At 39.7% G+C, this 24,486-nt stretch overlaps 1 protein-coding gene across 5 annotated transcripts; it reads right to left on the reverse strand.

The window, feature by feature from the left end:
* Positions 1-828: 828 nt before the first annotated feature.
* On the reverse strand, positions 829-24,299 carry HNRNPR (heterogeneous nuclear ribonucleoprotein R). Of its 5 annotated transcripts, none has more exons than XM_021554858.3 (11): positions 24,181-24,299; positions 17,141-17,306; positions 14,744-14,862; positions 14,213-14,320; positions 13,547-13,660; positions 11,269-11,445; positions 9,260-9,395; positions 7,980-8,185; positions 7,120-7,269; positions 4,944-5,065; positions 829-4,747 (listed from the first exon to the last, which is right to left on the reverse strand). In XM_021554858.3, exons 2-11 carry the CDS (start codon positions 17,295-17,297, stop codon positions 4,135-4,137), a joined length of 1,902 nt encoding a protein of 633 aa, XP_021410533.1. In that variant the 5' UTR covers positions 17,298-17,306; positions 24,181-24,299; the 3' UTR covers positions 829-4,134. The 5 variants fall into 5 exon arrangements, with proteins under 5 accessions (XP_021410533.1, XP_021410532.1, XP_021410529.1 ...); XM_021554857.3 differs by having other exon boundaries at positions 17,141-17,309; positions 24,181-24,295; XM_021554854.3 differs by lacking the exon at positions 24,181-24,299 and adding an exon at positions 23,409-23,552 and having other exon boundaries at positions 17,141-17,309.
* Positions 24,300-24,486: the final 187 nt, after the last annotated feature.

Genomic DNA, 24,486 nt, shown 5'->3' on the forward strand with positions numbered 1-24,486 from the left:
TCTGGACATCAGAAAATATATTCTGAACTGCCTTTCAGAGCTTCTGGTAACCTCCAGGTTGTTAAATCAACATTTCTTCAGAGGGATTCTCCTGTTCTAAAATTTCAGAAGTTCCTGATCAATAACCAAGTATCACAGATCCATCTTGACTATTTTATTTGAATGAGACCAAAAGCTTATGGTTTCCCTTTGGTACAAGTGACTTTTTTTTTCTCCCTGCTCTATACATTTTATCAACTAATACATGCTCAACAAAACTGCTCTGGGTTTCAAAGGACAATTTGAGCCAATAGACTAGAACAGCTTCATTCAAGTTCTAAGTTAACAGAAGCTCTAACTTCTTTTTGTTGTTGTTTTAGAAAAAACAGAAACACAACATAGTACACTCTTTCTATAAGGCTCTGAGCTACTCACATAGTTCACATGAATGACAGAATTCTGCTGACAACCTCCATCCTACAAGCAATCTTTAATCACACACATACTCCACCTCAAGTCATGCAAGATCAAAGACTGCTGATTACAGATCTCTAGGATAGGTCCTTGCTGTTCTATGGATGGGTCACCAGCACTTTTGGATAACAATTAAGTCTTGCTGAAAATACATTCGTTCAGTAGGGTCTGTGAGTCTTGATACCAATTATTTTTGAGAGATTTAAGACTTTTTGCTCAGCACTTCACATTTGTTTCTCTCCTAGCCTTATAATAAGAGTGTCCTCTGTATTTTTTTTTCTGTGTAGCTCAAATTATAGAAATGGGCTTAATGTCCAAATATAGAAGGGACAAAAAGTGGTCAGGTTTTTATACAGAGTCACCAAAATCATGCGGTGATCTTCTACTTCGAGTTTATTTTGGAAAGGTTTAAGCAATGCAGTTGTCATTCTTTAATAATCAGACTACAGAAGCTGAGATTTAAAAATAAACAATTGCTAGAAAACACTGTAAAAAAATGCAAACTATGTTGAATGAAATAGTAAAATTAAAAGTTGAGCTTAGTAAACTAACTTGTTAATAAAGTAAAATTAAGTATATAATAGTACAGTAGCTGTAAAAGTATTTTGCTCAAGTTTTGGAACTGCTAGGAATCTGGTAGCTTGCTTCTTAAGTCAAACACCTTATCAATACAGATATTTAAGCAACTGCTATAAATGAGTGATCAAATAATCATTAAAACTCCATTTCATGGCTCCTCCTCCAATGCCAGCAGGACACTCATAAAAGCTGAATATTGGTGTGCAAGTTGAAATCCATTTTCAACATATTATAGAGGATTTTTGCTAAGTTATACTGAAGAAACAATCAAAAGAAATGCACAAGAGTAAATTTAAATTTATTTTTTAACTAGATGTCAAAATTGTGCTGAGAAATTCTTCCCTCGAGTCAGGCATGGTAGTTTTCCACTGTACTACAGTATCTTTGCTTGATAATTTTTTTCCATCATTTCATTAAGTTCTTCAAGTTCAGCACACACCACTATTCAAGTAAGCTGTAGCACACCTTATCTAAGGATTAAATAGAAGTACTACTGCAAATTTAAAAGGTGAATTTGAGTAGCCATAAACCATGTAAATCAAAGAACTTGGTATATCTTGCAAATATAAACTTCTACTGAGTTAAAGTGTTATGATTTCCAATTATAAAAATTAATAGCTCACTCCTCATATTTGATAAAACTACTAGTATAAACTATTATTAGAGGGAAAAGTAAATACAAGATGCAAATTTACAGTTCTTGAGGAAGACAATTTTAACATTTTTGTTTCTCAGCTGTTTTGTAACCACTGTAACTGAGGTGTTTAACTTCCTCCCCACTCCCCCCACAGCATTTACTAGCACCTCACCTCTCCTAGGCTAACATGTGCAATATGGGAACACTACCTTCTTCCAAGATGGAGAGGACTTGAAACGTGATTCCAATTAAGCTCCTTGTACAAGATGCCCTTTACAACGAATATTGAAAAGCCAATACTTATTGGGACTACAGGGTTCTGCTCAGCACTACAAGAGCTGTACAACTACCAGAAAGTCATACGGATGGGGCAGCAAAACTTGGTGTTAGAACAGAATTACAAACCATATCCTTATCACAAGCAAAAGCCTGAAGTGTATACTCGGGCAATAGCCCTCTGAGTTCACTGCTCAGTAAGAAACAGAGAGGACATGATTTGGCCCCATTAACTTTATGAAGTGGGGGAAAAAAAACCCAAACCCCAACATACTAGATATTGATTTTTTAAAAAGCACTTTTAAGCTACTTATGACCAATTCTATTAATTGGAAAAGCCTGACACGGGCAAACCCATTTCTGAGAAGCAGATAGACATCTACAATTCAATTCAGGTCACAACTCAAACCCTGCAATCCCATTCCAGATCCATAGCAGTGTGGGGAGGCTCATCTTACTGGGTATATTCTGACACTTGAGACACCAGACAGGAATAGAAGACAAAGGGAGGAGTATGACCACTGAAGTTTAACTTCCTCAATAGTCTGTGTTTGGAATGCTGTAAATCAAGTATGAGCAATGTATTGGATTTGGATATTTAGAGGTCCAGCAATAGTTTTCTTTAGAGAAAGTATAAATCCGTTTGTTTCTCTCTTTTCTTGAGAAGCAAATGTTCTTCGTTGGGGTACAGAATGGCTTAGATGCAACACAAGAGTAATGTCATGATTTGCCAGTTAAAATTGACATCTGGGAATGTCCAAGACAAGGGTCAAAGCAACATATAATATAATGTAGCTAGCAATGCCCTCAAAAGATAAAGTCTTAAACTCTTTAACAGCCTTTATTTTAAGGCAGGAGAATTCTAAGGCAAATTGTTCATCATGGCAGAACATCAAATTAAAACGTCAAGATAGAAATAAGCAGAATCTGGAGAGTATGTTCGTGTTATCCGTAGCAAGAAATTAATTTAGTGTGCCACAGCACCCAAGTTGTAATTCTCAATCCAAGTCAAATATTATTTGAGATTAGACTAAGATGCTTGAGATCAAAATAATTTCCCTGTGTGTTTGTACGCTCAATTACACAATAAGGCTGGATCCTACCAGAACAGCCTCCACAGGGACTCCACAGGACATCACCAAAGGAATAAAATTAACACCATTGTAGGATCTGCTTCCTTCTCCACAATACATTAGACAATTAGATTTAAATTAGATCTCTGTGAATGCTTGGATACAATTCAACACTTTTAAATAGGAAAAAAAGTTTCAAAATTAGATGCTGATAAATTATTGAGTAGCAATTAAACAGTGAGTGCTTTTTGGGCTGTCTGTAATTTCTCCTAGGTTTCAGTCTGATGTCCACAGTGCTACATGTTGGAAAGCACAGGAAATTTTGCACGAATTTGATCACTCACATAGGCAGTTATACTTTGAAAACAATATTTTTCACAAGAATTACCAATGAAATAATGTTTTAGGACACAATTGAATTTGAAATAGGTAATGTTTTGAATAGATTTTTGAGTTTTATTGAAATCTTACATGAACAAGAAATTGGAAATACAATCACATCAAGGAACAAATTGCCACGGCTTTGACGTTTTAAGCCAAACAAATTTTGTAGGGCAGATTTTCAAAAAGGTGTGAAGTTATAACAATTTAAAAACACAGTTATCCTACTTCTAGGAATGCAAAACATACAATCATGTTATTTTCAATACAAGAAAACTTAATTTGTTGTAATTTCTTAAAACTACTAAGACAAAGCACTAGCTTTTACTTTTATGTACAGCATACTCCTATGTAGTCTATCCCAAATCCAAAAAAAAAAAAAAAAAAAAAAAAAGGAATAAACTGTCCAAAACCAGAGGTTCTGCAAAATCATGATTGAACAGTGTGCCATTCCTGCTTTTAAACTGCTAAAGTGAAGCCTAAAATGATAAAAGCACTGAAACCCCAATAAGGAGTTCAGAAATTCTGCAAGCCCAGTAATGTCCAAGTGCGTTTATGAAAAAAGAAAACTAAGAGACTCGAGTATATACACAATAGAGTGATTCTTCAGCCCAATACAAATGGCAGCCAATCGCTACTGAAGGATGAAACATTAAGCCAATTTTTTTTTTTTTGAAAGATGTAGCGCTATAGCCAATTCTATGTTTCCAATATTCTCAATCTCTCCTCACTTGTCTACTTCCACTGTTGCCCATAAGTATCCTGATAAAATTCCTGGTTGTCATTATTGTAACCATAGTTACCGGCATAGTCACCACCTTGCTGGAGCGGCTGCTGAGCGATGGGTTGGGAGCCCCAATTCTGCTGGTTGTTGGTCTGACGGCGCTTGGAATCGGGTTGGTTGTACCCATCTGCCTTTCTCTTGCCTCCTACGTTGCCCCCACGGTTGCCCCTGGCTCCACGAGCACCACGTCCTCTCTGCTGCTGCGCAGGGCCCCCTCTCCCCCCCCTGGCTCCTCTCGGCGGTCCCATGGGTGCCCCCCTCTGTGAGTAGCCAGCTCTACCTCTTGGTGGTGGTGCTCCCCGCCCCCTAGGTGGTGGAGGGGCACCTCTCCCACCCCTTCCTCCTCCTCCTCTTCCTCTTATAGCATAGCCATCATCATAGCCGTAATAGGGATCTTCATAGCCACCACGGTAGTCATGATAGTCATAGCCATAGTAATCATCGTAATAATCTTCATAGCCATAGTAATCTGGGGGATAGCCATATCCACCTCTTCCTCCACGGCCTCGGCCTCTCATAGGAGGTGGCATGCGAGGCGGAGGGTAGTAATAATAGTCTTCATACCTAGTAAGAAAGAGAAGCACAGAATTATTTATCTCCAAAAGCAACCCAAAATACAGTATATATCTGCCGTTGTTGGCAACAACACACAACATGGAGAAAATTCAAGTCAAGTCATTCAGGTTTTTCTAGAGCAGCCCCCTGTTTCACAGCACAACTCCACTCTGCAGCATTACCACGGTGCGAGGGTGACACTCACGCAGTGCTCCGGGAGGCCTGTCTGGCAGCCTGACGTTCTTTCCTTTTCTTATCCGGTGGCTTTGCTAATACTATTTCAATTTCTTCCCCTTCTATCTCTTTCCCATTCATTTCATTCATAGCCTGTACAAAAATTAAAAGAAAAATAACTAAATTTTTTTTTCCATTCAAAAGGAACTGAAACTTACTGCAAGAAACCAGACAGCAGGGCTGTTCCAGGCTGAGCTGTGCCATGTGCTTTGCTTTTGTGCTACATAAACAAAACATTACACATCACTTTTCCAACGCACTTTATTCACCAGTTGCAGGGAAGCAGTAATTTTTAAAAATATGATCTTTATATAATAAGACAAAAAAAAAGAGGATTAAAACATATTAAGAATTATTTTTATAAAGTCAGACATAGTACCATCAGTTTTTATGTTCCCGTATCTCCTAGAAACCTTTCAGAAATAAACAAGTTCTCACTTCTCACACTGACATAAAACACTCACTGCACTCTTAAGCCTGGTAGAACATGTGCATACAAGAGAAAGAATTATTACATTTGGGGCTCCCAGGTAGCTGAATGTGAGTCAAGTGACTGAGAAAATCAAGTAGTTATGAGGACACACACTTGAGGAGAAAAAAACCAAAGGAGATTACTGAAACTTGGTGATCTCATCAAGCAAGCCCTGAATCCTCCAGAAAATTAATGCACAATTTTTTACTATCAAACACACCCACAAAGAGAACTTAATACACAAGTACAATTAGGACTAGACCCCCCAATTCCTCACCAGGAATTATCTGCTTTGTATTAAACTCTTTTGGGTATTAATATTTGTGTCTGTACACCTACATGCCTCAAAAACATCAGAAATTGTGGCAATTTACTTCCACATTATTACTGCTGAAAATCAGTACATGCTAGAGTCAATGTCCAGTTCCATACATTCCACACATAAATACCACAATTTCACTGAAAGCCAAAACACATCCATGCACAAAAATATCTCACAAAGTTCACAAGACAATTTAGTGGCCATGAAGCAGTCACATAGGCCAGATGTGGTAGTTTCTAGCTTGAGATGAGCATTAGTGATGCATTTTATCTGTCTTTTTCTCAGCTGCTGCAAGTTTCCAGTTGCTGAAATCGAACAGAGCATTTAGCAGCTAATTGTACTGGGATGGGGCTGGACAGTGTTTACAGACATACTACAGAAAACCACATCCAGAGGTGTTGCTGACTTACCCCTCATTTCAACAATTTCCTGTCCTCCCTCGGACATGGTCTAAACCTATCCAAACCAACCTCAATCTCTTTAAGTACAAGTGATATTCATCTTAAAGCCATACCTAAGAGCATTTTAAAACTAATCTTGTGTGTAGTAAAAACCTAAGCAATTAAATGGCTACAAAATCATTACTAAGAGGATTGAGTATGGAGCCATTGAACTTTCCATGTAGCCACATACGATATATCTGCTTCAAGACTGACAAATGCAAAAACTACTTTGTACTCCTTCCCACCATGAACCATGGATTTAAAAAACAGATGGGAGTAATTTCTACTGAATTCAATATACTGAAGCACAGACAGCAGATATTAATGACCTTCTCAACAGCTCATGGACACAAAGGAAGAGAATTCTGAAGCTTACAATAATGATCTTCAATATTTAACAAATTACTGAGAAGCAACCTTGGGTGCATGCAGAGTTAAAAACAGGTAATGCTTAAAGAGTCGCCAACACTACTCTCCTGTCCTTCACAAAGCATTTTTTTATTACCTCCCAATTTCTATTTGATACTTTTGTCACTCCAAAACTACACACAGCCTTTAAATAGGGGTCTCTGAGAGACAACTGATACCTTCTGCCAGTGTCTCCTCAGAAAAATTGTCTAGGTTGATCTTTTCTTTTTTCCCTCCTCTAGTCTCCTGCATTGCTCTACACCTCTTTTCCAGTGTATTTGTTAACTTGCTACATTCTTGTCCTTTCAAGTTTCACATCCTCCTAGCTACTGAAATCATCGCAACAGAATTATTAGCATTAAAATTCTCACAATGGGAACCTTATTAAATGGGCTCTATGGTTTTTCTTACCGAGGTATTTACCATAAAGAAATTTCTTAAAACCATTCGTAAAAAATAAAGTGCTCTCACCAACTTAACTAGGAAAAAATAATTAACCTACCTTCACTGCTGCACCTCTGTCCTCAAAATGAACAAACGCATAATCCTTCAATTTCTTTACTCTTTCCAGCTTTCCAAATTCAGAAAAGGATTTCTCAAGAATTTCTTCTGTCACAGTAGTGGCCAAGTTTCTTACAAATAAAACTTTTACCTGATTAAAAAAACAAGAAAAAAGCTGTAATCTTTAAAAGTCAAACCTCAAAGGAAACAATCAACTAGAAAGATATAATTCCCTTTTATGTTGCATTAAGAAAGTTGGGTAACTCTACTAATTCTGAATCTGTTGGGACAAAAAAAAAAAAAAAAAAAAGTGCCTTGTAGTTACCTGTATGAAGTTTCTACAACTTCTCTCCTTCCACAGTTTCCTTCCATAACCAGAAGAATATTCAGCTTTGATTTTCTGCTTCTGGGATGCCACAAATCCCAGCAAAACTTTATTAACAGACCTCAAGGACAGCAAGAAGTTACCCCAAAACATAGGAATAAAACGCACATCATTCCCCACGCTGAATTTCACTGTTATCTCACTCTGGAAAATAGTTTTACACAATACCTACCTGGTATTGATTACAGCTAAAGCAGAAAATGCAAACCCTTACACGTCAATCCAGCAGGATAACCCTGCACAGGACTAGTTTATATGTTAACAGCAGTTAGTAACAGCACATTTCCAACATCTTGCAATGGCAACTCATCTGCAGTGCTCAGACCAGGCCATTTGCACAGCTAACTGTGAAAACACCCTCCAATTGTTTTTTGTGCCTCAAAACTAGCCTTGCTCAGCTGAAACAAATCTCCATCACTATGGCATAAAGAAATTCCTCCCAAAGCACAACAGCATCCAGTGAAGTCTTTACTGACCTTTGCCATGACTTCTGGATCAGGCTCCTCTACTGGATCAGCCCATTCCACTGTAACAACATTTCCCCAGACTTTTACTTTCCCACTCATCAGGCGTCGGCGAGCTTGTGCTGCTGACTTGTGATCCTCATATTCCAAGAAGCAGAATCCTCGATTCTTCTTTTTATCATCAGGTTGATGATATAAAATTACATCCACCAAACCCTCTGAAAAACATATCTTTAGTACTGAGCTTCAAAAGAAAAGTAAGAATCTAGAGTCTACCCTAAAATGCCTTCACTCATGTTTTGTAGTGAATTTGAATTTTACACCTGAAAGGGGTGGGAGCACAAGAAAACTAAAACAAATAGAAGATATCTAGCCAGTTTACCCAGAAATATGTCACCTAGCAATTGAAATTCCACAGAATAGGCTCTGCAAAACACCAACCTCAACAATTCACACAGTTTAAGTTTTCTATACTTTTAAAATAATTTTTACATCTTTGAAAGGCAGCCAGCACTAACATATGACCTCTCCCCTGCCTCCTGCAGAACCTAGAAGGAACATCTTCCACATCTCTCCAAAAAGAGGAGAGAGAACTAAATGAATATTCACCTTCTGTTTTCACCACTTCCCTGAAGTACTTATAAATAGCAATCCTAAAAAAGAAGCAGGAGGTTAAAGCTCTCCTACAGGAACAAGAGCAAGTGACTCAATCTCTATCTAAGGCAGAAGCACCCTTTTACTGATGAGCTGACTTCTCTTCTTCCTACTTGCTGCACATACTGGAGAATGCTGAAAAACTGGGACAAAAAAATGAGTCTGTTATTAACTTTTTCTCTAGTAATATTCCCTCTAAACCAACTTAGTGCTCCCTCCTCCCCTTCACTACTCAGGAATACATTTGCTTCAGGCTCCCCAGAAAACTTCTTCATGTTGGCAGCAGAACCTCCTGTAGATCCAGTAACAAATCACAGTCTTCAACAGAAAGCTAAAACAGGTAACAGAATTGGAACCTTCATTTTCTTCAGAGTTCATGTGTGCTTGTTTTTGAGTTCATTCGAGCTGTTTCCATCTCTAATTGTAAAGTTACATCATCATTCATTTAACAAGCACTAAAGCAAACACAAATCCCTTTACACTCCACCTTAAGATAAAGTACATATATAAAATTTCTAACAAAATCAAACTTGGAATCAAATTTGAAAATCGTTTAAATGATATCTGAACACATTGGTCAAACAACTAAACCTACAAAACAGAGACTAAATGGTGTTCTGGGATTCATGAAGTCTTACCTGTGACTTTACCAAACTCTTCCAATATGTTTTCCTTAGTTTTGTTCTTTGGAATTGACCCAACAAACAACCTGTTGTTTGCCACGGAGATGCATACTCCAAGGTGCTTTCCAGGACGGATTTCATAGTTGTCACACTGAAAAAACAAAGCCAGTGATTTGCTTTATCCACAATACTATCCATAAAAATATCCTCAAGTCATAATATCAGTTATTTACTTCATCATATACTATTTTTATACATAGCATATTGAATTGGCATTGCAAGAGAATTCCTAGAACAGCTGTTTTTGTGTCAGCATTCACTTGGGAAGAGTGCCAAGCTTAGAAGAAGAGTGCCACAGACTTCAGAAGTCTTGTTGAATGGAAAGCTACAAAAAAACCTGCAGTAACAGCAACAACATGGGTCCATATACAAATTGCATTGCATAAATTTATTCACCTACTGTTTATCTGAGACTTGAAAGATCTTTCTAGCAACTGGTTACTGCTTCCTCTGCTGTCAGTGAACTGCTGCTGCTGTTATCAGTAAGCAAATACATGGTATTAAAGATACTGGGAGTTTTTCCTCTTTCCTTGGATGTCTTTGAACACTGAAAGGTTTGCCAAGACAATCAACACTCTAAATCAGTCTGTGACGTGGCTTCTACCCCACCCACAACAGCAGGCATTTTTTTGACTATGTACATGATGGGATTAAAAAATTTTACCGTCAAGATTTAAAAATTCCATTAATAAAATATCTACTCCACTGCTTCATGCCTGTACCCACAGCTGGATTACTGTGAAAACAAAGACTCCCAAAAGACCTTTAAAGGTACAAGAATTCAGCCTTAAAAAAAAAAAAAAATCAACACAGACATGGTCTTTGTTTTAGTCAGGATTTTCAAACACAGCAAGGAGGATGGATGTTTCATCATCAGCCAGCTTCTGAAAATCTCATGCAATTCTTTAAAAGCAGGCTTTTAGCCACTCTAAATCCAGCTGTGACATAAGCCTAAAAATGACAACAAGACCTTCAAGAACCTTCTTCATACTCTAGAAAAATATTAAAGTACCACAGACTATCAAACAATATCACTTCAAGGATGACAAAAGCACTTCAGAATTTCACATACTAAAGCAGTTCTTAACAAAGTAAAACTTTTTGTTCTGGTGCCATGAACTTATTAACCTGAATCTGTTTTCCACATTGCATCTTATCCAAAACCATTTTGCTTACGATTAATCCCATTCCCACTGATGCCTTGCCAACACAAGGAGAAAGCCCACATGGTTTTAACTGCTTTTAAGTTTCTCCAGGTTTCAGGTTTCCCTGCCCCTACCAGCTTAATTAAGGTGCTCAGATTTTACCCCTCTTCTTCATCCCTCATTCAGGATGAGCTGAATTCCACTAAGGCAATTGAGATTAGGCATTTCACCTGTTTTGGTTCAAAGTATACAGTATTTCACAGCCAAATTCAAAATCTTGGGAGACACACCCCAATCTGCCTAATTCTGCTCGTGAGGAAGAAGTAGAAGCAAGGCCCCTGTCAGACTTCTGTCTCTAACTCCCTACTGCTCTGTGTTCTTTCCCAAGTTGTCTAGGTGCATGCATGTCAGCTTCCAAGCATCACTGGAAAGAACAGAAAGCCACTGGAAACAACCAAAGGAACTAACTCAGAGACCTCCCGATGGCAGCAGCAGCTAAACAAGGCATCTCTAATTAGCTCTTTACAATAGAAAGGGTGATGAAACTTAAAACACACTGAAGCTCAAAAAACTTATTTTCTAGCTGAAATCAAGTAGGTTCCTAACAATCACCTGATCAGCCACAGTAAGGTACAGCAGATAACAGTCTTATAAGTTATAAATATCTATACTTACTCATGCAATCAGGAGGCAATTTTTAAGAAAGTAAAATTTTGACTCTGTCAATGGATGCTTTAAAAACTTCATTACTTAATAAATTACCATCAAGTTTGCTGTTTACTTTGTCTTCTTGACCTGTCTGGAAGGAAGTTAACTCACCAGTTTGACTGCTTCTTGCGCTGCATCTTTACTACAAAAGGTAATGAAAGCATAACCTCTGTTTTGACCAGAAAGAGGATCCATCATGAGACGCAGATCCCAAATTGGACCAGCTTTCTCAAAGAGTGGTACCAATTCATCTTCGTAAAGGTCTCGGGGAATTTTACCAACAAAAACCTAAAAAGGAAGAGGATACTTGAAACAAAGCTTTTTCAGAAATACAAGCTTCTTTTTAACACTTGGAAATTCCTAAGAAAGGAAGAACAATGCAGATGAAACAGCAGAGTAGAATCACTGCAGTCACCAGTGCAGCCTCCACAGCAGCTGATGTTATTGTATGTCCCAAGTGTTCTAATCCTCCTGCCATCTGTATGAGGTTTTACACACAGGAAACCTGTGATTGCTATTTATATTGAAGAGGCTGTGAATTTCCCCTGCTGAAGAGATAAACAGTTCTTACCTGATTTTCATTCTGGCAGTTAAAAACTAAGACCTTACAGACTATCTAGTTGGGTATCATATGTTAAAGCAGCCCAAGCACTTCCTTGCTCTTGCAGTATTTTCAAATCATTCTGTAAATTACTCTTCCTTGGAAAGCTACAGAGATGGAGAAACAATTTAATAATAATAATTTCCTTTTAACTGCATGATGCACGTTTTCCACTTTCAATATACAGTCTTGTTTCTCATCTGCATTTTTTTTCAGCTTCCACCAACTGAATGTTTAATATTTACTTAAGCAAACCTGTGAGTTCTTGTGGTTTTGTGCCATACAATTAACTTGGGTTAAGTTTTGTTAAGGAGTTAATATCTTTAGCTGAGGTCTCTCTAGAAAGAGCCCCCCAGCTGTTTAATCACTGCAGCTCTCCTCCAAAGGCTCAAAACCTCTTCCTTGTTAATACAAGCAAAACGTTCCAAACACCCATTAAGATAAAAATAAATTTATTTTAACTTCAAATATTTTTTGTAGGAAAAAAAAGCTACGAGTCAACATTTTCCTTCTCAGTAAGGCCTTGTCATAACTGTACTTCACAATGAAGGCATAGAAGAATTTTGTAACTAAAGACACTCAGCATGCCCATAATAAGCACCACAATAATAAACTCATGAGGAGAATGTGACTAACTTGCAAAACATGGAATAAGGTAGAACTTCTAGATTCTTCATGCTATATAGATATTCCTGAAATTCAGTTTCCAGAACATTTCTTAAAAGCTTAGCCTCTCTCAGTTCAGTGCGAATGTTGACTGAACATTACTTACCGGGGAGAAAAGAAAGGAACTGATTCATCACACTAAGTGAAAGTTTAATGGAAGAGCCAAAAGGTTTTCCCCACCATCTCCCTAGAAAGCTTAAGGTATTCCTCTAGATAGATATTTACATTGTCATTACTTCTAGAACACTTAATTCTAACTCATTTGCAGCTTTTAAAGACAAAACCTCAATAAGCATAGAGCACACAGACCCAAGCAGAGCTTGAGAAGTTATACATCATTTACTATCTTTCAGTACAAGGACTCATTCTAATTATATATCACCACCACAAAATTAATTTTCCTTCATGGAATATGAACGTTCCCTTCAGAAACAATCCTTACTGTGATACTTCTTGACATCTTCTTGACAATAAACACAAGAGCTTCAGCATCTTAAAGAATGGAAAACTTATCTATAAATTGAAAGACATTACGCTTAGAAACTGATCGTTTCCTCAAATCTAGTCTGGTGGTTTATAGAAAAATCTCTGAAAGAACTCCTGTATCAGACATGCAGCAGTGTGACAGTATTTAAAGCATTGCGCGTGTATTACAAAACAACCTCCTAGGGACTAAAATAATGAAGAATAGCTAAGTGAAGAAATGCACAGTTCAAGCATTTTCATAACCAAACCTAAGTGTGCTCACAGCCTGCTTCCTAGAAGGAAGATGCACAGGGTCAGTCATAACCTTAAATTTACAAATAATTGCTTACAAACTAAACTTCATCCTTTGGAAGGAAAAAAAAATAATTTAAAGTCTTTGAAACTCCTCCAACTATCTTTTACCTTTAAAAGGAACAGTTTTTTAGTATATTCCACCTCTTTTTTCTCCACTTTAACCTATCTTCCTGTCTTTTGCAGAATACTGAAGAGTAAGAAAGACTGATTAAGACACACTAAGAAGACTATTTTGCTTTACAATACATTAAACTTGCAATATGTTTTATTTTTAAGTATTTTCTATTTATGAGTTTGCATAAGTATACAAAGCAATTATCAGATTAGTCTGTATATACCAACCTCTGTTCCAATGCCTGGCTGAACACCAGAATACACAGTATCTGGAGGAGGACCCCCATATTTCCTCTGTCCTGTAGTTACATCCAAAGTGTAACCAGTCCGCTCTAGCAAAGCCTGGAAAAAAAGAACCAACCAAAAACAGTCAGACTACTTAGAGGAGACAGGGCAGTGGGTTAAAATCTACAGAATAAAAAAAGCATTCCAAGATAAGCAATACTTTATCTGCTCCTTGCCACACTTGATAAGGTATAGATGAAAAGATAGAACCTACAAAAACACCTGTTGTTTTGTGGGTTTAAAAAGCTATCATAAACACCAGCATTTGTTTTATATTGCAAGGTTGCTGGAAAGAACTTGCTTGCCTTTCCCCTTATTTTCCATTTTATATGTAGCACCCCGAGAAGAGCAGAACACTGGACAACTGAGACACAACTCTTAAACAGACATCAATGCTTTTATAGAGTTAAATTTTGGCAACTGTGTGATCAAAAAGAGCTGCATTTCCAACAGCCCTTCTCTATAGAATCTCTATCATGCATGCACTTCTTTAAAGCCTAGTGTGAATATACTTATCCAGGTGGCATTGATGCATTTTGAGCTCATATTCAGTCCATGTACAAGTAATACATCAGCCACTACAGAATAGCCAGTATCTCTAAGTGTTACCTTAATCTTTGCTTCATCTGGTCCCTTCGTTGATTCCTGTACTTTGCTGCCTTGTTTCTCTCTTTGCCTGTAGGTCTTCATAACTCCACATAAAAATGCACTTTTGTTCTGTAGATACAATTTACAAAATAATTCAATTGTGTGTATGACAGGCCCTGGGAATCCACTGAATCTTACACTCCATACCATGAAGTCACTACTTCCAAGTCAATGAAATAAATCAAATATCAAAAGAATCCTTCAGGAAAATACAATAATTAATTGAACAAACTTGTCAGACTGAAAAAGTTATCAGATTCCAAACAGCATTTTAACCAATTTTCTGAACTGCATGGATATTTTTATTATCTGGAAGGTTTTGCTTTGTGCTCAAATACCTACACATTTAAGGCAATTTTTAGCAGACTTGTTATTTGGGTTTGAAGTATTAAACAGCAACATCAGTGAATTTCTATGTTACAGCTCTACTGCCAGTGGTGCCAGAACACTATTTATACTTATGTGCTCACACTCCTGGGGCTCTCACCTTACCTGTACATGCGACAGGTCACTTTCTTTAAATTGCTGTAATACAGAGAGGGCTCCTTCTTCATTAAATTCCCTAAGAGCATCAATTGCTCTTTCATCAAGATCGACATAAGCTACCAAGCCTAAAAGTTAAAGATAAAGAAGTTACAGATTTCTATTGAATTTCATACAAACTAAGAACTATGCAATTTGCTTTTAAAGTCAAAAAGTTACATTCCATAGCAACAGAATTATACATTTAATTATATATTCCTACACAAGTATATGAAAGAATATGAGTACAATGAAAAAGTTAAATTAAAATGTATATACCTAAGCACTAACTGATGTGCAAGATTATATCCCATGTATAGCAGTTCTCTAGCATTCAGGAATGCAATATGCTGCATAAAAGCAGTATTACACACCAGGGTCTGAAACAATAAACTCTGGCTTGCTTTTAATAATTTGAATTTTGTTTGTTTATCCCTCATTTTAAGTTCCACACTTCCTTCTCTTGAGTTAAGCTGTTCTAGAGTAAACTGACAGGTGAACATTATAAGTATCATATTGTATGGGAAAAAGGAGCTACCCAACTGATGAGCAAATACCTGGAAGCTCTACCCCACAAAATATTAGGAAGCAAAAATTATTTGTTCACTCTTTCCTTCAGCTTCAAAAAAGTCAGTGGACTTCATGGGTATCTTAAACACTGTCTGTGGTTTTTAAAATCCATTTTGTTGTTCCAAGAGCCAGAATTCAAAAAGGAATTATTTTGAGCCCTGCTATGTACCCAAAAAAGCTAATGTTAATTTTACAGGTACAGACTCCCCCAAGAAACACTGGACCAGTTCTGAAGCATTTTCTTTTTAAGGACCTTATAAGGTTTGTTTTCTTTTCCTTTTGCAATGCACTTGCATCAGTTGTGGAGTCAGACATATAGGTTGAGATTTATGCTTTTAAAATCATACATCCGAATTTAGGACAAATACTAAAACTCCACACACTCTGCAACAGCTTGATCTCCAAAATATACAGATTATTTCACTGCTACTTGATTTGGAAAATGCACAGCAGTGCCAAGCCCAAGGACTACATTTCAGAAGTGATCCTGCATATTGGAAGGCACCTGTATCTTTCATAGAAGACTTCAACAGATTAAAAAATCGCTAAATTCAACCCCAAATTTGGGTCAAGTGTCTATTATAGTTTGCTTCACTGACAAACCCCTCCGCAATGCAAACATTTTCAGTGGCATTAATGAAGTGTAAATAAATGTTTTCAGGTTACTCATGCAGTGAAATTATACTAGGTAGTCAGGTGCTGAGCTAAAAAGCTTTTAAACTCCTTACAACACACCCTAACTGCAACACATGTTAGAACCCCACGAGTTCCTCAGCCCAGGTATTTGAGTTCCTCTGCCCAGGTATTTATTTACACCTTCTCTCAGACCATCAAGAGCATGTCATCATGACCCACAGTTGGAAAGTGCATCTCTGTAGCCAATAAAAGCTGATAAAGGCTTGAAGAAAGCTCACTGTGAATGACTTCCAAAAGACATCACCCACATGAGCCAGTTTCACACTGAGGATTGATAAGGTATTGGTTTTGAACTGCCTTCACTTGATCAGTGTAATTTTAACTCTTTTCAACAAAAACTGTCATTTTGCCACCCAGGCATTCAAGATAAGCACATAGAGCAGTTCTACTGCTTCTTGTAAAACTTTTCACAGAACACACTCTAAAAAGGAAAAGAAAGCCTCTGTCTATAAGATAAAATAGGGTGGTTATAAAAACAAAATAGGAAAACCTCTGTATATGAAGAAACCTCTTTAGAAGTTGCAGAGACCACTTGCTACCAGCAAGGTATTACTCGAGTTGCTAGATAGCTTAGTCCTCAACTTTGTTAGTGTCAGGCTGAACATTTCAGTGTAATAACCAACATGGATTGAACTGTCCACTCAGAACTAGAGAGAACAAAAAATCCACAGGCAGACTCAATTCAAATGTAGTCCCAGGCAAGACAAGCTAGTTGCTCCCTCACTAAGTCACCTATCCAGCCTTTGAGTGTTTTAGAATCACTGTGACAGTGACAGTAGAAACATAAAAGCAAAATGATGATTCGGACTGAAGAAAAAAAAATGTACAGTTTAGTATGTGGAAACATACATCTTCATTTGTCGTCTAAGAATCTAGTGCTCTGTGCCCTAAAGCAACTAAGATAACACATACAACTCCAAGGATGTGTCAAGTAATTAGTCAATGTCAAACCCAATTTGCCTTTAGGGAAATCAAAGTAGCAAAACATTCAGAGCTACACAGATCAAAAACAATGAATTTTTAAATCTTAATCTATAAAAATTTGAAAATGGTATGCCCTCACTTTCATAACCAATCAGAAACAAGAAATGCATATTATACCTGTCTGAAATATTTCATCAAGTCTCTCTGCCACCTTCTGTGGGAGGCCTGCCTCTATCAGTGTCTTGTAGTGTTCTGTGTGAGTTACACTGGAAGTATCCATTGGTTCTTCCTCTTCTTTTAACTGTACCGCATTACCATTCACCTGATTAGCCATTTTATTATGCTGCTGGAAAAAATTCAGGAGCTATATTACAATAAGCCAGAAATAACTAGTTTGTAGGACAATGCATGATTTATCTAAACTAATTTGTATACATGCTGCAAAATCACCTGTATCAAGTTTTAATTAATACTTTTTGGATGCAGCTGGTCTAAGTTTCAAAAGAAAGTACAACCCTTAATACTGTGGAAAATGTACATGGAAGAATTTACATAACTTTTTAAAAATGTACTTCATGTACATAACAATGTCTAAACTCCATCTACTGATTGTCATTAACTGGTTACCATAGCAGCTAGAATGTATGGGGACACGGCAGTAACATCCTTCAGCAAAGACTCAGAAGATCTAGTGCTAATTCCATTTCCCAATCCCCTACTTTTAAAACAATCGTTTAAAATGTAGTGAACACGTAACCCTGCAGGGTAGCTTAAGGTATAAAAATGTTAATACTTGTTTCTTGTTAATACTTTTTTCCACTTGCTTGGCTTGTCGCCATGTCTTCCTTCAAACCCAACATGCTGCACAAGACTAGCCACACGCTTTCTCACGACGCTGTCAGAACTCGAGGACAGAAAGAGAGAAATTGCACTTTGATGGACATTGTCATTTGAAGCTGCAACACAAGAGTTTCCATGCTTTCAGTTTCCCTCAAATAGGAGCTGTACAAATCACAGCTACTATTTCAGTAATATATACCTTATTGGTTTAAAAGGAAGGCATGACTGCAGCATCTTCATTTCTTTATATTAATATAAGTACTTGCTTTCAGAATTAACAAACTGATTCCAAATACGTGCACTGAAAAATGCACATCTATCTTCTCAGACAATTCCAGTGAGCTTTGCCCAATTCATTAAAGACTGTTTCAATTTCCCAATTAGCCAGCCAGCTGATATTCAATGCTTTCAAATAAAAAGGCTGACGAGAGACAATTCAACCACCCGGCGGAGAACATAAGGATGATCAGCTGTTAGGTTCAGAAATGAAACGAGCCTCAGGCTTTAAATGAGAGGGCAGAAGTTGATGAGCAGTAGCAAAATGATAACCAGGTAGACAATGCAGCATGGCTGGAGCAATGCAATTAAGTACTGGAATACAGGTATGAAGATGATTCAAGAACAGCTTTTTTAAAAAAATGCTGAGGCCTCAAGCTATTTACTAAGCTGCAAAACAAGTCTCCAAGCATAAGCACACCTCTAACAGCCCCCTGAACACCCAACCCTTCCAGACTACAGCTCATGAACTGGTTGGAAGATATCCTATGAAGATTTGCAAGCTAGAGCAAGGGAAGGAAAAAAACCAAATCATTTTTCTTCAGACAGTAATGGTTTTACTAAAGCTGTCTTATCTCAAAGGGCAATTTTAGAGACATATAAAGCAGCCTTACACTGTTTCTGTCACATGCCACTTCTTTATGCCATTAGTGTGGAAAAGAAAGGAAGTTTTCCATAGCTACATGGCATATATATACACACACATTCTGTTACTTGACAAAGAAAAATTACTTTTTAACCAATTCCGTTTACTTCAAAACAACTATAGTGTAATTACAGAAGAAAAAAAAGCTACCTGAAGCTACAATAATGCTTACCTACCCTTACAGGTATTAGCTATCAAAACACTAATGAACATCAATTTTCTGTAGGTTATATACATCACAGAAGGCAAAACTCAGCTACATGTCTGCTTGCTAGACAGCCTCGGCAAGATCTCAAATTTGAAACAGTGCAGGGCAGAGGGGGTTTAATTACACCAAAAATGCTTTGGGTACAGTACCATTCTCAACCTCTCTTCTCAAAAACTCACAAGCTGAGACACAATAAAGAAGAGGGCATTTTTGTGTTCACCTTCCTACTGCCCTATAAAATAATTTAATTACACATATGCTGTCTTCTCTATACACAGAAAAATAAAACCAAACCACAATGAACTGAGAGGCTACAGCAACACATAAATACATAAAATTTTATTGAAGCAATTACTATGACCTTCTGAACTACAACGGCTTATGGTGACACTCAGGACAATTTTTTGATAACCCAGAATATTTTCCAAGTGTCACATACCCAAAAGTCACTTTTTTCAGTGTTGCCTATAAGTGCACAAAAGGTTGACAAGCTATGCTGTGCCCAGGTACAAACACCTCCTCTGGAGTACAGCGGTTCAAACTTCTGACAGGCAAGATCTGCAGCACAAAAAGATATCAGCCTTCACCACAAGCATGTACCAGTGGAGCAATATCTAATCCCTAAGAATCAGATTACTGCACAGCACCATAGCTCAAAGGCTTTTTAAAGTATGCTTTTAGGCAATTTAAATTAATACTCAGCTTTGTAATTCACTAGCTGTATTGTTTATTTTGCTTAAGATTTAGTTCATAAAGAACTAAAGTCAAATGCAATACATGTTCAGTTTGGGTTCAAATTTTAGCTATTTCCTGTTACACAAACTTCATTTAAAAAGTCTTCCTAAAGAAATACACTGTGGAAAATTCTGAAGTGACACAGCTACCAGAATATTCGAGTATCAAGAGCATCCAGAAGACAAATATTTTTTTTTCACATATATAGCAGTAGATCCCCTAATGGCTTGGCAAGCTTGGCCTGAAATCTGAGATTAAATTGATTTTTCTTCCACAACAATCACCAACAAGCAAAATTGCATCTCTTATAACACTGAATCTTCCCTCTGAGTTCAGCAGAGATATGTGGGTGAAAGTCATAGCTGAAAAAGACAGTTTAGCTCTCCCTCTAGGTAACATCAGTTAGTTGTAGTTAACAAGAAAAATATTTTTAACTGAATTTTATCTAGTAAGTAAAGCACACAATGATTACTTTAACATTTTTATTCTGCTCTAAAAGATATTAAACGCATGTTAAAGAGGAGTGCCATCTCTGTTTGCATGCGCAGTGTGTCCATGTGACTCAGCCTATGACAGACCAGGCCATGCAGAGGAGCACCTGCATACACTCAGTTTTTCATCTGCACTAAATATTAAAATAGCTAGAAAAGAGGGAGAGTGGTTGAACCAGAAAAGCTTCAAGGGTGGATTATAAGTAAAGAATTATGTATAAGTACATGTGGGATATATATTTGTTTTTAACACATGCAGAAATGGGTGAATTTAGAACAGTGTACACAAAACCAAATGAGCAGAAGTTATGAATAGGCATTGGGGACAATTTTACATAGGCAAGGAGATTTCTCACTCCTGCCCAAGATGTTGCCTACCCTCACACCTCCTAACTGCACACCGGGAGAGGTCTTGTTTCAAGTTTCACACTGCTGTTGCAAACAATGCTTTGCTGAAAACTGTAAATACTTCATGATAAAAAGCATGGTTTTAGCTGTTCACTATCTTTCATCCAAAATTCCTGCATCTTGAGAGTAATTTACAAAATTACTAGCCCCCTTTTTAAGCTCTCATATGACAAGTAGGAAGTTAAAACTACAGGCGATTCCAGTGTTTCATAACTTATATGGCTCAATTAGTTATTTTTCTGGAAAACAAAAAAATTAACAGAGGTGTGGTCCTCAAGGTTTATGGCATCTTGAAAAGAGATACCTGATCACAGCCTTAATCTGACAATCACTGGATAAACAGCCATGATGTTACTATTTCCTTTATCTTATACCATGCCTCTAACAGAGGTTGCCACCTACAGACTATCTAAGTATAACTCCATCCAATTAATTATAAATTCAGTCTAGTTAACTCAAAACATGCTTAGGAGCAGCTTAATTGAGAAGGAACAGAAAATTTCTGGCAAGAGGACAATATCTAAAATGACCACAACAAACTTCAGTGATTACACATCAATACTGGTTTTGCTGCTGAAAGCTTAGTTTCATGCAGGAATGGGACTTGCTTAGCTCAGGTGCACAGGAAGCCAACCAATGCATCCATAAAAACTCTGCACCAAAGTCATTCCACTCACTTATGTTGCTACTCCGAATCAATACACTATCTGTGTTAAGCAGTTAAGTTAAATCATGTTAAAAATAACACTGAAGGAAGTTTGAGGAACATTTGTTTGGTTTTGTTGTTTTAATTGACCACAAGGGAACAAATGCAGTCCCTATAGTTATGCCTCACACATCAAGAAGGTTCTTGTCAAGCAAGGAAGATAAATATACAAGTGGGGGGAAAATAAGAATTCACATTTAAAATCTGAACTGGGGTTTTATTAAAACCTCACTTGTTCAGAAATATTTCTGTACACAAAGGCATGTACAAAAGGGTGGGCCCTTTATTTTGTACATAAAGGCATTTTAGCCATTTCTTTTATACCATATCTTATTCAAACACAGAAAGCACATTTTTAATAACTTAATTATGATATGCTAGGTGTTTTTTGGCATGAATTACATGAAACCTTATTTTGAAGTAAACACAGCCTGAAGACCTTCACAGAATAGCCAGGATTTCTCACTACCTGTAAGCCAAAATGCAGCTGGCACCCTCACCTCTCCAGCTCAGCCTTGCTCACTCCACAGCCCCTTGGAAAAATCTGACAACCTCCAGTACAATGCCAAGCAAGGGACCAGCACAGCCCAGAGAGAAACAAACTCTGCTTCCAGTACCCACACAACTATGACTGGGAGATGACTTTAGCACAGCAAGTTAGCAACGCGCCCATCAGTGCCATTAAAAAACACTGACTGCACCAATAGCTCCTCTGTTTTGCTAATCTAAACCGTCTGCCCATGCTCATTTCTCACTGGAGTTGGCTATTCATAGCTCATCTGGTTGTCCGAGTTGTACTAAACAACACTCTCAGTACTCCAGTTCCAAGCAACACTTCAAAAGAAATGAGCTTTGTTCTAAAGAATTTATCCTTAAAGAATTTTGCAGATGTCTAACAAAGCAGGGAATACTGGGATTTTTGACTCAACCAGGAACTTAAGTGCCAGCAGGCGACTCGAGTATTATTTCAACAGTGTTCACTTAGAAAAACTGAGAAATAAGGACATGCAATGCTTGTGGGAAACACAATTTCAAGGAAGCAAAATTTTCAAGCAGACACTGCTCGTTTGCAAACACTACATTTTACACAGGTTACAAAAACACCTAACACTGTGAGATGCAAAATTCATTAGATTACTTTTACAAGTAAAAAACAAAAAACTATGCTAAAGTGTAGTCTCAAAGTGAAAAAACCCAACCAATCAAAAAACCGAAGCACCAGCTTCATGAGCATTAATGTCCTTTGCAGCACGAAGTGCCGGTGAGATCCTTCAGAGCCATAAACATGGGAAAGGGAAGCCAACACACTGTTTCAAAAAGAGTAGTCCAGCACAGCTTATGTACTTAAGTAGCATGTTCAAATACTGACAGGTAACAAGGCTGTTCAGACCGAGTAAATAAAGTCTTATTTTTAAAGTATTTGCAACAATGATGCATTTAAACAAAACTTTTCAAGATTTAGTAAAGGCTTTCGACAAAAGTTAATTCAAGAAAAACAACGTCTGAACAACAAAACTTTGGCTAGTTTCCCCTTTAAGCACTTGACAAGCGTTATTCCCTCCGTGGAAGTAGGAAGCGCAGAGCCGAGCGCTGCGGGTGGGCGCAGCTGTCCCTGCCGGCTCCAGCACATCATGCGCTACCCAAGATCTAAGGGCGCGCTGCGACAGCGACGCGTTCGCTGCTGAGAGCGTTCCTCTGCGCCCGCGGACAGAGCGGACCGCGCACAACCGCAACAGCCGGGGCTGCTGCGGCTTTAAGAGCCCGGAGGGACCGAGCAGGGACCCGACCCGACCCACAGCCCCGGGAGAGGCGCGTCCCGGCCGCCCGTCACATGCAACCCTGATCCGCACGGCTGGGCGGAGCGGGCCGGCCGCCCCCCACCCCCACCCGCCGGGCCCGCCCCCGGCCCCTCCCCGGCGCCGCTCCCGCGCCCGCGCCCGCCCGCTTTGCCCGTGGAGCAGCCCCGCCATGGCCCCCGCCCCCCTTCGCTCCGCCGCGCCAGCTCCCCGGGCCCGTCCCCGCCCGCGCCGGGCCTGCCCGCAACCCGCGCCGCCCGTCCCCTCGCGGGGCCCACGCAGGAGCGCTCGGCGCGGCCGCGGAGCGCCCCTGCCCCGCGGGGCGGCCCCGGCACTCACCGGAGCGGGGCCGGCGCGGCGCAGCTCGGGCCCAAGCAGCGACGGCAAATGGCGCGCGCTCCTCCTTCTCCTCATGGACGGCGGCGCGACCCCGGCAGCACGCGGGGTTTCCCGGAACTGTTTCCAGGGACCGCTGCTTCGCCCACTCAGAAACCCGCGCTGCGGACGGGCAGCCGGCAGAGCCAATGAGATGCGAGAGGCGGGACGCGCCATTCCTCCGGGCGGCCAATGAGAGGGAGGCGCCGTAACCAATCGCGGGGCGCCTTCCACCCGGCGCGCCGGTAGGGCCGGACTGGGGGCATTTAAAGGGGCAGCGCCTCCCGCGGCCCGAACAAAGGGAGCGCGCGGGGCCGCTGCGCTCGGCTCCGCCCCGCGCGCAGGGCGGGACCGGGGCTGAGGGGGCGACACCGGGGCTGCCCCGGCGCTGCTCCCCGCGGTGCGCCCCGCGGTGCGCCCGGGACCCGGGGCTGCTCCCCGCGGTGCGCCCGGGACCCCGGGGCTGCTCCCCGCGGTGCGCCCGGGGCTGCGGCTGCCCCTGTTCCCCGCGGCGCGCCCGGGACCCCGGCGCGGCCCTGTCCGCCCCTGCGGCCTCTCGCTCTCTCCGAGCCTTTGCCTTGTGTGAGCCCCCGGACCGGGGCTGGCCGCGATGCCCTCCAGGCCCGAGGCGAGGAGGAGAAGCCATGCGGCTGCGGGAGCTACGGGTCAGGCTTATCTCAGGACACAGCTCTACAGCTGCTAATCTGTAATTAACCGGAGATTAAGTCTTACTTGCCTGCTCACCAGATTTTCTTGATCAGGCTCTTGATGAGTGCCGGCTGGACACAATAAAGAGATAAGTGAGGAAGACATCAGCCTGTTGGCACCGATGGTGTTGGGCCGGCTTCACGTGCTTGTCATGCTGTTGCATAACGTGGAAGTCAATGTGTGCTGGGTTGGGTCAGGCTGAGTCCCAGAGTGCTGTGTGAAACTAAACCCAGAGCACCTGCACGTGTTCCTACGGTCATGTCAACTGTGCGGCTGGAATCTGTGCAAACCACAGTCGCATCTGGTGCAGATGCAACTGTGCCTCTGGAATCTA

Source organism: Lonchura striata, chromosome 26 (assembly GCF_046129695.1).
Source record: "Lonchura striata isolate bLonStr1 chromosome 26, bLonStr1.mat, whole genome shotgun sequence".
Taxonomy (NCBI): domain Eukaryota; kingdom Metazoa; phylum Chordata; class Aves; order Passeriformes; family Estrildidae; genus Lonchura; species Lonchura striata.